This window comes from Lepisosteus oculatus, chromosome 7 (assembly GCF_040954835.1).
Source record: "Lepisosteus oculatus isolate fLepOcu1 chromosome 7, fLepOcu1.hap2, whole genome shotgun sequence".
In the NCBI taxonomy this organism is placed as follows: domain Eukaryota; kingdom Metazoa; phylum Chordata; class Actinopteri; order Semionotiformes; family Lepisosteidae; genus Lepisosteus; species Lepisosteus oculatus.
The window spans coordinates 25518658-25531579 of record NC_090702.1 but is presented as its reverse complement, the minus strand read 5'-3'; the positions used below and the strand labels follow the sequence as shown (position 1 = coordinate 25531579).

At 36.5% G+C, this 12922-nt stretch overlaps 1 protein-coding gene across 2 annotated transcripts; it reads right to left on the bottom strand.

Annotated features, from left to right (window-relative positions):
• Positions 1-8152: 8152 nt before the first annotated feature.
• On the bottom strand, positions 8153-11388 carry mrps33 (mitochondrial ribosomal protein S33). 2 transcript variants are annotated; one of them, XM_069192336.1, is made up of 3 exons: positions 11368-11388; positions 9326-9553; positions 8153-8666 (listed from the first exon to the last, which is right to left on the bottom strand). In XM_069192336.1, the coding sequence occupies exons 2-3, from the start codon at positions 9538-9540 to the stop codon at positions 8561-8563; spliced, it is 321 nt and encodes a 106-aa protein (XP_069048437.1). In that variant the 5' UTR covers positions 9541-9553; positions 11368-11388; the 3' UTR covers positions 8153-8560. The 2 variants fall into 2 exon arrangements, with proteins under 2 accessions (XP_069048437.1, XP_006633557.1); XM_006633494.3 differs by lacking the exon at positions 11368-11388 and adding an exon at positions 10135-10354.
• Positions 11389-12922: the final 1534 nt, after the last annotated feature.

Genomic DNA, 12922 nt, shown 5'->3' with positions numbered 1-12922 from the left:
CATTAAATTATATAAATAAAAAATTGTAGTATATTACATATACTTAACAATGCATCAGTAAGGGATGAAAACAATTATCTATTTTTTAACATTTGGTATTTTTTAAAAGGGCATATCATACAGTACACCTCTTATTTATACAGTACATATACAGTGCTGTGTGTACATGCGCTTACTGTACATACAGTGTACAGTATATGTTGGTATATTTGGGTTCTAAACATGTACAATAGGAAAGAAATACTATCTGTTTTTTAATTTGGTTATTTTAAGTTTTACAGTCTGATTTTGAAATCTTTGCAGTAGCAAGCTTTAATGTTCTTTACTCTGATGTTTCACAGCAATTTACAAAAGCTGATATAGTTGTATGGATCACCTAATTTGACTCATATGGTTGATACAGTAAGTGGCTTCTTTTAGAAATTTACAGGATTTCAAAATCCATACTGGTCAGACTTACAAAAGAACACACAGAAGCAAAATCTACATATGGGCCAAATGGTCTACTTAAATTTGTAACCTTTCTAATATTCTTAGGTAAATAAAAAGAAACACATTAGAAATTCAAATAGTTCAGGTGGGTAGCTGTGTCAGCATGCGTAGGCTGCAAAGGAACAAGTAATAGGTTTATTCCATGCTGAAAAGAAGAAGAAAGAAAACACAACGTTTCAGCCGTGGAGCCTTCTCCAGGTGTGAAGAAGAAGGCCGAAGAAGGCACACCTGAAGAAGGCTCCATGGCCGAAACGTTGTGTTTTCTTTCTTCTTTTTTTCAGCATGGAATAAACCAATTACTTGTTCCTTTGCAGAAATTCAAATATCCTCTCTTGAAAGGTGTATGCAATTTTTTCATCTCAGCTAGCTGAATTTCGTTTGGGCACAATCAAAAACCATTCACAATTTCACAAGATAAAAAAACAAACGTTTAAGCCGTTGAGTCATCATCAGGATGTTTTGTCATCTTAAATTTCTTTAATTAAAGTTCCAAGACATTCACCGGTTCACAATTCAAGGAAAAAAATAATATTTTAAAAATGCTCAAATGTTCAATAATGTTGTGTAATAATGTTCCAGCAGTATTGGAACAATCCAGTTCCATTATTATTGTGTAATAATAAATTCCAGCACTAAATCTGTGGCCAAGGTCAGAGGTCCATGCAAAGAGTCTCCATGCTGAGTGTGGTGGCATTGTATTGTATTTATTAGTGTATACACTGTAATACAGTACCACTATAGACAATATTGTGACATTATTGATCACCATAGCTTCATATGTAGTTTGCCGTAATATTACAAAACATATCCTAAAATTTTACCCTTGCTTTTTTATGGAACCAGTGCATGTCATTTGAGTCATGAAAATAAAATGTATTAGTATTCAACTTTGTTAAGCAGATGTGTGTGAGTTTCTTTTGGGTCAAGGTGTAAGCTAATAAAATAAAACCAACAAATCAGACGATTTTAACAATGCTAACAAAACAGACAAACCGGACAATATCCATGCCTTCTAACTGTTCTTTTAATGAACGAACCCACTCTAAAATTATATTGTTTGATATGGAAGAAATATGTTCCAAACAGGAGGGATGTGTTGTAGTCGCCACAACAAAAAATGATGAAAAAAATGATGAGGCCACACCACCAGTGAAGGACTCTAATTAAATCTTCTTTGTGAAGTTACAGCTGCAGAACATTTTCATCTAGTATACAAAACATTTTACCAGAACAACCCAGACTTGAGATGAGGCCTTAATGTAGACCAATATATCTTCATAATTCCCAAAATTCCTTTGTCTACCAGGAAGCTGACAATCAGCACGACAGTGAAATGGATAAAGATGTATTGTACACTGTTAATAAGAAAATAAATCTCACTAATAATAAATGTAATTTATAATGTCTATGCACATCTTTCATTCACATCATAACAATACAAAAGCAAATCAATTTTAAATACAGATAATGATAAATTATGATATGTGTAATGATAAATACACAAAGGATTAAATTAAAAACAATTAGATAAAGACATTCTAAAAGTTAAAAGTGAGGTTTTTAACTAAGATTTAAAAATCTGAGCAAACTGTATCTATGATAAACATGAGTAAAGATTTCTAGAGTTAGGGGCAGCACATTGAAAACCTCAATTCATGAATGCTAACAGAGATGAGAGTTGAGAATACATTGATGAATTTCATCCATAAATTTAAGATTTCAAATAGGAGTACAGGGAGTAAAAGTAAGTAGGAGTAAATCTTCAGAAAAGATGGGTCGAGCCCATTCATAGTTTAATATGTTTATATAATAACATTGTTTAATGATAAGCATCTTAAAATCAACCCAGTACTTTACTTTTAGCATCACTTTATAGGTTTATAAGATTTCTACTGAAGACCCAGAGAGCTGCATTTTGGGCATAAATCATAGAAAATTTAATGTTGCACCAAAAAGTATTAATAAACTTTTCTGTTGCAGATGTGGACTAGTAATATTTCAAGCAAACAATGTACTGGAAATGGAAAAATGAAACCTTGTTTCAAAAAAGGTTACCCAGGTGTGTTCCGTGTGTCATACAGCTGTTACTCGGGACGGGACATGGGGAGCAGTTTATCCAAGCAAGATACCCCTACTATTACAAGATCCCCATACTATTACAGAGCTGCCCTTGTGTCTCGTTCAGAAACCAGTTGAAAACATAATAATGACCCACTTTTCCATGCATCAAGGTTACTGACATCACAGATTACTTTGAAGACTGCATTTTTACTCCTCTGTAAAGAAAATAATAAGGCATTACTGTTCCAGAATCCCCACTGTATGCATAGCACACCATTCAGTGTGATGCTCTGGATTAATAGGGACAAAAACAAGGAGTCTATATCTGGAAGATTTCATGTATGCGTCAAAACATACCATGTTGTGATTTTAATCTCCTAGTGGTTCTCTCACATCTGTTCCCAAAGCCTTTGCCCAGTAAAGCAGAAGTAATGATAGTGGGGGACTCAACACTAGTGCTGCCTGCATGCTGCCTGGGTTGCTGACCTCCCTGTGCGAATCAAATTGGAAAAAAATGACAACAGGAACAGCAAAGCTGACCGTTTTGCCAGGCAAGTTTAAAGATTTAATTCACAAAATAATTGTGTTCCCAATAATTCTGAGACACCAGGTACAAGCCTAGGCAAGCAAGTGAGTAGAATTTAGGTTAATAGGCCAATGAGGAACTTTCTGCAACAAATGGGATCTTTAGCAGCAGAACATTAACCAGAGTACTTTAACCAGAGGAGCACAACGGATCAGGGAAGCACATGCACAGAGTAGTTGAGGAGTACCTAAACTAGGGAAATGGTGGGCAGGGTGCTTATAACAGGCCAGTTCTGGTGAGAACACTCTTATTGACCTAATCATTTCAAAAAACCTTGACATAATAATGAAGACAGATGAGATAGAACCACGGAGAAATTGTAACCACCATTTTTTCTTTTTGAGTTTTTCATCTCTAAAATTGGAATCTGTCATTCATCTTTAAACTTTTAGTTAAACAGACTACAACTAAACGAGGTCAACCTTACAAGTGGTGAACTGGGAAAAGATGGATACAAGGTCAATAGCAGAAGGATGGCGATACCTAAGAAACACAATTCAAATTGAAAGATAAAGAGTACAGTAAGTTACAGATGAAAAGGGACATTGGAATGGCAGATAGAGAACAAAAAAAATAGCAACAGCAAAGAATGTTTATAGTAGAGCAACAATAAAACAACTGTGGAAATTAGAGCAGTTTATAAAATAAAACAGGATTAAAAAGACAATATGATAAAGAAATAGTAAGCATACTAAATTAATCTTTCATGCACATTTTACAACCGAAGATGTAAAAGAGATAACATGCTGCACATAGTATGAGTCCTGTAATTTCTGTAATAACTGTCACTAAGGATTTACAGGAGTCTGATGATATTTTCTAGATCATATTGAAGGAAATCTGGAATATTATTCATTGGCCTCTAGCTAGGTCTCACCTAAAATGGAAATTTGTTAAATGCAAAAATGTACCACTAATTTTTAAGTAGGGGGACAAACCTGAAACATGAAACTATCAAGTGCTCAGTGTTATACCTGGTGAATGTAAGAAAATAATAGACCTACATAAGAACACTTACACACATGGGAATTTTAAGAGATTTTGAAAGGGTTTGTTCAACTACGTTGCTAGAATTCATATATTAACAATTCCAGAATGCTTTAACAGTGAGCCGTGTTGTGCCACAAGGATCTGTTTTAGGTGCATCAGTCTTTTTTATCTTTTTCAATTATTTAGATTTTGAAATAGTTAGAAAACTAGCTATATATGCTGATGCTATAGAGGAACAGCATGGTGGCACAGTGGTAAGCATTGCTGCCTGGCAGTGCTGGGGTCCTGGGTTCAATTTCTGGGGTGTTTTCTGTATGGAGTTTGCATGTTTCCCCTGAGATTGTGTGGGTTTCTTCCCACAAATACTACTAGGCTAATTAGGAGGTTGTCCCTGCTGTGTTTTTTGTCCAGGGTGTATACTAGCTTTTCCTCATTGCTCAGACTTTACAGTTGAAAATAGTGTGCTCACTTGTGGTCACCATATCACAAAAAGGACATTATTTCTTTAGAAAGAGCATAAGAAAGGCTTCAAAAGAGAGCAGACCATTAAGCCCATCCAAGTGTTTGGCAATTAGCAGATAACTGATTCAATCCCATTGATCCACGCTGATGAATGACTTCAGCAGTATGTCAGATCAGCTGCAATGTTCACAGCAGAAGAAGAAGGATGATTCCTGATCTCAGGAGGTCATAAACAAAAAGATTAAAACAGGTTAATCTTAAAGAAATTAAACAAAGGTGAGATATGATGTAAGTATACAGTACTTCAAGCAGTGTACGTAGGGTCAACCAAAGTGACTATTACGTACTCACCAGTGAAATAGCAACACACCTGGAAATTAAAAAGGAATTAATGATGGACAATAGGAAATATGTCTTTACACAAAGAGTTATGTGTATCTGAAAGGTTTCCCAGGCAGGTGGTTAAGATTCAAAATGGGTTTTTCTAACTGCAGGATAACATTTAGATTTACTTAGCAACTAAAATAGAAAATGACCAAGATAACCAAATTTCTTCCCCTTGTTTGTAACCTTTCTTACATTATAGATCTTTAAGAATGGCTTGCCACCATTATAGCAATTGCACCCCACATTAAACAAATCAACTGATTCCTTATTTCTGAAATAAAAGAAAATCGTCACATGACATCTTTTTGAATTGCTTTTCAATTTTTTTAAAACACACATTTGACAGTACCAATCTTCAAATGACACTGTACTTCTTAGACTGCGTCAACATAAAGTAGACATGTCAGGAATTCCCACTTGAACGCTTGCTATTGGAACTCTACAGTATGAACTCTATGTTTTTTCAAAACATTGTGGTTTCCAGCTTGCTGTGATACAGTATAGGCTCTGGCTTCCCCGCAACCCTGAGTTGGACGCAGTGAACAGAAAATGGATGGATGGGTCGCAGAGATCGGAGAATGAAAGAATGGAAGCTCATATAGTAAATATAAATAATGGCTGATTAATACAAGTTGTAAAAGGCATATAATCATAGTGAATTGCCTGAGTAATGATAGTAATGTGGTGGACATGACTGAGAAGGAGCAGTCAGAGGTTTGGCAGATTACTCTTTACGGTTTGTGTGGCTTTAATGTAGTTTAGCAGATAGCAGACAAGCACATATTAGATTAAATTACTTGAACTGATTCATGGTGAGCCTGGGAAAAACAAACTGTACTTAGTCTTGCTCCCAGAGAAAATGCCCGTTTTCCAACTTGTAAGGCAGGGCAGCTTTAAAAAAAAGCATCATTGTCATCTTTATCATAACTTTTCAGTTTAGGTAAATTATCAATGTGCATATGGATACTCACAGTGATTATAACCCATGACACCAATATAACAGTGCAACAGTAACCCATCAAGCCTTTTCAGGTCATTATGGCATATAAAAGATTTTTAACAATTTACCATGGTAAATTTTCCATTTCAACTGAATTTACCCCTAACATTATGAAGCTACGACTTTAGCATGTGACTTGAAAATATACATTAATGTCTTGCAGAAGAACAATGAGCATTGATTTCTACTGTTTGCCAGCATTATGTAATTTAAATGAAATATGGACATTGTTCTCACAGCTTTATTCTAGTTATTCTTTGCCTTTTAGCTGCAAAACTGAAGATGATTTCTTGAAAAACTGCCATTACATGGAAGTACTGTCTCCCTCTTGTGTTCTTCAGTATTCTTCTCCACCACACCAACAATTGCACCATAACTGATATTGCAAAAGGCCAAAATAAAATAATTCTTACACTAAAATACCTTTTTTTAAATCAAAATACTGTAACAACACATCATCATACAGTAGCAGTGTTGTACTCAGCGTAGGCACATGCACCAGAATCGACTCCTCTTTAAAGGTGCAGTAATCAACTACTCTCACCATTAAAATATTACACTAACTACTCTTTTATGCATCAAGGCAAAAATTTAGATAGACTGATTTTACTGAGGTACATGTCAATATTAAGGAAAAAGCCATTTAAAAATGTATATTTGAATCAAAACCTAGTAAATCTTAATTAATAAAGAACAAGTTATAGGTTTATATTACTAGCAATAGGCTTCTTTGCCCCTCCTCTCTCAGCTTTTGTTCTTCTGTGCTATTTAATCTTTGCTGTCTGTCCTCTTTCTAACACCTGAAGAAGGCTTCACAGCTGAAACGTGTTTTCTTTCTTCTCTTTTCAGCATGGAATAAACCTATTACTTGTTCCTTTGCAGACTACGCATGCTGATGCAGCTACCCACCTGAACTACTTCAATCTTAATTAATATTTGTTGATATCCTAGATACATTTAGCAATCCATCAAGATCCACATTTTTAAAATAGTTTAAAGTCATCATACAGAAAACCATTATAAACAAAGAAAGGTTTCCAATAATTTCTGAATGCTGTGACTTCCTATAGTAACATTTTCAATGTAATTTTCTGTCATATACAAAAAACCAGGTTAAATACTAACAAGGTCTCCCAGTTAAGAAACAGAACCCTACTTTTTAATCAAACTGATTCTTTTACAACAATACACACATCTATTGACAAAAGGCTTTTTTTGTCAATTGGAATTGCTATGAGCTAAACAGTTAGCTGTAACACTAGTGGTGCCTCATTTTCATCCAACTCAAACAAAAATGTCTCTGGTTAACCAGCAGGGAGAAGAGCAGCAGTGGAAGAGGAGCTGTATATACTGTGTGATCACTGGCCCTTCAGATATTATTTAAAAGTGAATAATATGCATCCTGTGGCTGGGAAAACGTTTATAATAATGCTCAGCACCAACTACACATCCCCCATTTTGTGTTCTTAAATAATAAGAATTGAACAAACACGACATGATAACACAAGTTCAAATGCAGCAAAAGTGTATTCCACTTTTAATACACTCCTTAATTCATTTTTGTATATAGGACTGAATTGCTTGATATGCATGTACTGCAGATACTGATCGCATTCAGCAGCCTGCAGTATATTATAAACAAAATTAAACTGCAGCAGTAAACAAATTCATGTTTATGAATGAAATTTTCAGTTATGACAGCTGTCTATAAACTACGGAAATTCAGTCATGTATTAAAATGAAAACTGTTTTCAAAATAAGATCACTTTATTGGCCATATACAATTTCTTGTATTAGGAATTTGTCTTTTTTCACACACCCCAACTTGCTCTCCATGAGACACACGACAGGGAGAGAAGCTTGGGGTCAGAGCGCAGGGTTAGCAATTTATACGACGCCCCTGAAGTGGTTGGGGTTTAGGGCCTTGCTCAGGGGCCCAAAGGAGTAGGATTCTTCCGGGGGATACAAACCGGCAACCTTCCAGCCACAGACGCAGATCCTTAGCCACAGAGCCACCGCATCGCCCCAAACTAACCAGAGCAGAAAAGGCTACATCAATTACCCTTTGTTGCTGCTAGAGATTAACCAGAATCACACAGCATCCAAGCAGAGCTGCTTCAAACATACAGTAGAGCACCTTGGAATTCTCCCAAATGAACAGCACCACACAAACGCACAGGATGATTGTTTATGTATTTCGCTCTGAAAGGGCTACCTCAAAAAGTTTTTTTTTGGGACATGAAAGATGAATTACCCAGTTTTACAACTCTGCAGTATGAAACACTAACATGACGACAATTATCACAATTTATCTGTCCACCAGGTGTGTGAAACAAACGTGCAGTACAGCACAACACCCATTTTTTCTGTCAGACACTGAAATTTTCTATTAAACATGGAAAACAACAGTTTTCACACTGCTGACAGTTATTTGTTAATTAAGAAGTCTTGCAAAAATCTGCCTTTGCACTAGATGGAAGGTTTAGTGCAACAGAGCGTAAGTCCTTAATTGGTCAGTGCTGTGCAACGAAATTCACCGTTGGTCTAGAAAGCCTTCCTTATCAGGGAGTGCATATTGCAGCCTATTTCTTTTTCATGGCTCTCTTTCCTTCCCCTTTCTTCGGTTTCCCCTTGCCACGGAGTTTTCTCAATCGACGCATTTCCTCCTTGAAATCCTCGTGTTCATCTCTGGTTGGAAACACAAGACGTTAGATGATAAGTAAGGTATCAAAGGAAATACATTTAAAAAAATCAACCCTGGATTACCAGCAAGATTTCTATCCAAAAAAAGCCCTGTATTTTCTTATGCAGGTTCAACGACTTGCAGTAGTGCAATTAGATACAAGTTTTAATATGACAATAAACATGCTGCAAAATCTTTAGAAGTTTACATTCTGCAAATGCCTTTTTCTTCGACACATCTGAAACAATGTTAGTGTCACTATAGATTTGTAACCTTTTTCTGCACAGCATCCACCCACATCCGTTTCCAAAGGGATACACACAAAATTAACCCAAGGGAACTCAAGCCAGGTAAAATGTTTTACCACCTTGTACAGCCGGAGCACATTAAGAATCAGCAGCTTCTCGAGGTGCTGCTGGGTATTCTACAAGCTGCTATTATATCTGACCCAAGCAGCAGGGAGACAAGGGAAAAGCAGGGAAAAATGGATCAATGGAAAAAGAGGCCCATTCTGTTCTGTTAATAAATGAATTCTTGCACTGCATTAGCATTAATCCACTTCCTGTATGCTGCTACCAATACTCATTGCGTACTGGTTTCTCTTACAACTTCCTAGCCTGCACACTCTGCCATGTCACTCTGTCCCTGATCACATAAGGTGTACCTGAAGAGGCCAAAGAACCGGAGTTTCCTGGTCAGGGCATAATAGGTCTTGTGCTCAGGATACCAGTCATACACTTCCTTCCTGAGAGCTAAGGGCTGATCCTTGAACAGTTCGACCACCTTCATCGAGCGGCTGTCTGTGGGCTGTGCCACCTCCCCAAAGATACGAGCGCCGAGACGCGCCATTCGCATGGCATAGTTGGACAGCGTTGACATCCCTGGCTTCCCCCTGTACGAGAGGAAATATACAGGAGAAACGTGAAAAACAAAATGTTCACACGTCTCGTATGATTACATACAAATTCTAGCATGAGCGGCGTCGACAGAAATAATGTTAAGAATCAGTAAAAAAAAAATCCTGTACCATAAACTAGCTAATAAACAAAACACGGGACTATCTTGAAAACGACTGCCGTTCAACCAAAAGGGTGTAGTTGAATACTAATACTAATATATTGTATGCATAGAAACTAATTAAACGATTTTTGACTAGAGCCACTATTATAGCGGTAGGCTAGCATGTTTAATCGTTTGATTTTCATACCAGTATAAGTAAAATCAAAGCATCCTCGCCTATACTTCTGAAACATCGCGTACGTAACACATTTACTTACTACAGATCGAAAGATATCGGTAGTAAGACGAGCAGTATTCTTAAAAAGGCGTGCGCCACACACATACAGAGAATACGTGAAAGTACTAATGCATCTATTTAAAAATCACATGCAGATACAAAAGCAAAGCAAACAGATCATCTCATATTCAGGAATGTTTTTTAATGACCTCCACTAGTATCTATACTGTACGTACCGTTCAAAATAATACAGTGGCTGTGCGTTTTATCCAGTAATTTTTAACAAATGCCCCAAAATAAATACGTATCACCCCTCAGTTTCCGGGGGCAACAGAATTGATTTATTAGAACAAAAAGAAACCCAGCTACAATGTTAAACGACCTCAAATTCAGAACTCAACACATGCAACAATTCACCCCCCGAAAAATGTCCGTGAAAAACGCGAGCTTCTTGATTTCAGTTCCTAGGCGCCTCAGCGGAAGTTGATAGGCAACCTAGTTTGCCATACGCACTTAAATTGAGGGTGGCGTCGTTCGGTTTCTTCATTGATTTAATTTAAATGGAATTTGTATTTTTGCTTTGTCTCCATGTTTTATTGTCTGATGGTTTTTTTTTCAAAGCAGCTATGTCAATGGTACATTTTCTTTTCAGAAAAATGTTAGTTATGTAATAATTATTACTATATTACTATTTCTAGTATTCGCATCATCTTAAAACGATTAGTTCAATTATGGTAGAACATTAGTGTTAGATTGAATCGTCTTTATTTTTTAACTTTTAAAAACGTTTTTCCAAGTTTTTCAAAATTTAAAGTGAATTTACAGAAGTCTTGTGATATGCAGTATTCAGGTCTTACTATTTCGTATTTTTTTAAATTAAAACCTTCTATTGTCAGATAACATGCAATGCGTAAGATCAAGATCTTTATGACATTTACAAAATATATATTTTACAATTTCTTGCACATTTTTCATTTATTTTAGTTGAATCTGTTTTGTACTTCAGTGAAAATTAAGACTTACAACAATAATATCCTCTCACGAATTGACCAAAGTGGGTGTAGTGAAACAGATTTCTGTCGCTATATTGACTTTAAGTATGCATATAATGGCCAGTGTTTTCGGAAACACTTTGTTCTATTTGTTTCAGAAACAGGTTTGTTCTATGTGAGTCAATTGCCAATAAAGAAGGTTCCACTAGTTCCTAAATATAAGGCTTCACATACTTTTTCCATCAATGACCTTGATTGTTTAAACCATTTGTTCAATAAATATAACATTATATTATAATATAATATATTATAACTTAAATATGACGTTGTAAAATGTTGTGCGTGTTGTTTGTTAAATAAGACTCCCGTTGTTTATTATTATGACTTAGATGAAGATCACAGCACATTTTAGGAGCCATTCATGCAGAAATAATTCCACGGGGTTCACAAACTTTTTCTCAGAACTGTATAACTTACTTTGTAAGGTGATAGAATCGACATGCAGCCAGTCCTCATGCACACAACCAATTTCGCGCTATTGCACTATCGCACTATAACTATTCCTTTAACGCCTTTGTCTTTGTATTGGAGCCTACATGTAAATAAGCATTTCATTGCACTTACGCATATGACAATAAACCGAACTGAACTGTCAGCTCGTTTTCCCTGCTGCGCTCATTAAAGAAATCCACCAGGGGGAGACAAACATAAAAACAAAATCGGTGAGCTAATCAAGTTTCTCTCAATCAACCCTCAGAAATAGACCACTATCTAGGTTGACTATAGAAAATAATGGCTAATATAAAACTGAAGAAATGGTCTGGCTTTTTAAATATTTCCATAGACATTCCTGTAACTTCCTGTATTTTCATACATTTTGTTAGAGCTCAAACTATAATAAAGTTAAACGTTGCATTACTTTTTTTTTTTGCTGTTTTAATGCATTTGGGCATAACTGGACTGCCCTTTCACATAAAAACTGTTGTTGTTCTTTTTTACATCTATTTTTGACTTTCTGCTATTAATGAAAAATAAGGGTTTTAGGATAAGTTCATTGGTTCAATTATTCAGTTCAATTCAACAGGCACACTAGAAGTGGAATGCCTGTGTGCAGCACACAGAAAGAAGGAAACAATGTTCATCAAGCCATTACCAACATGTAGGTAATCTTGTGGGGATGTTTTTCAGTGGAAGGGACTGGGGCACTTTTCAGGATAAAGGGAAGAATGAACGGAGCCTAATGCATGTAAATATTTGAGGAGAACCTTCTTCAGTCAGTCAAAGACCTTAGACTGGAGCAAAGATGCATGCAGGGCCGTGCTTTATGGTGGGGATGGTGTTACGCTGGTGATGAGCTGAGTTTGGTTTGCAACTAGGCATAGCAATTGAGGCAGAAGAGTTCAGTTCCTCTCTCATCAGACCAGGGAATTTGTTGTCACTCTGTCTCAGGGTCTGCGACCGACCTTTTTGTAAACGCCAGCTTCCATCTCGCCACTCAGCCGTCTTTGACGCTAAATCTGCATAGTGCTACAGAGATTGTTGTTTGCTGGACAAGGTCTCCCATCTCGGTCATGGAGCCCTGTAGTTCTGACAGGATGCTCACTGATTTCTTGGTCTCTTTTCGGACCAACGTCTTTCTTGCCCGGTAGCTAATTTTGTGTGGATGGCCTGCTGTAGGAAGAGTCAGGCTGGTTTTGTTTTCTTTACATTTCCTTATGATAGACCTGACTGTACTCCTGGGAACTTTCAACACCCTAGACATGTTTTTATATCCCTCCCCAGAGCTATACCTCCCCACAATTCTGTCATGGAGTTGTACAGAAGCTCCTTGGTCTTCCTTTTAGTGTTTTTCCATGACATGCATTGTCAGCTGGGGGACCCCTTTGATGAGTTATACAGTATTTCTTCTGAAATCATGTCAATGTATTGAACCACAGGTAGACTCCATTCATGTTTAAGAGTGATTGCACAAGGAAATTAGATGCACATGGGCAATGCAGTAGGTACCACTGTCAATTTAATTTCTAATCAA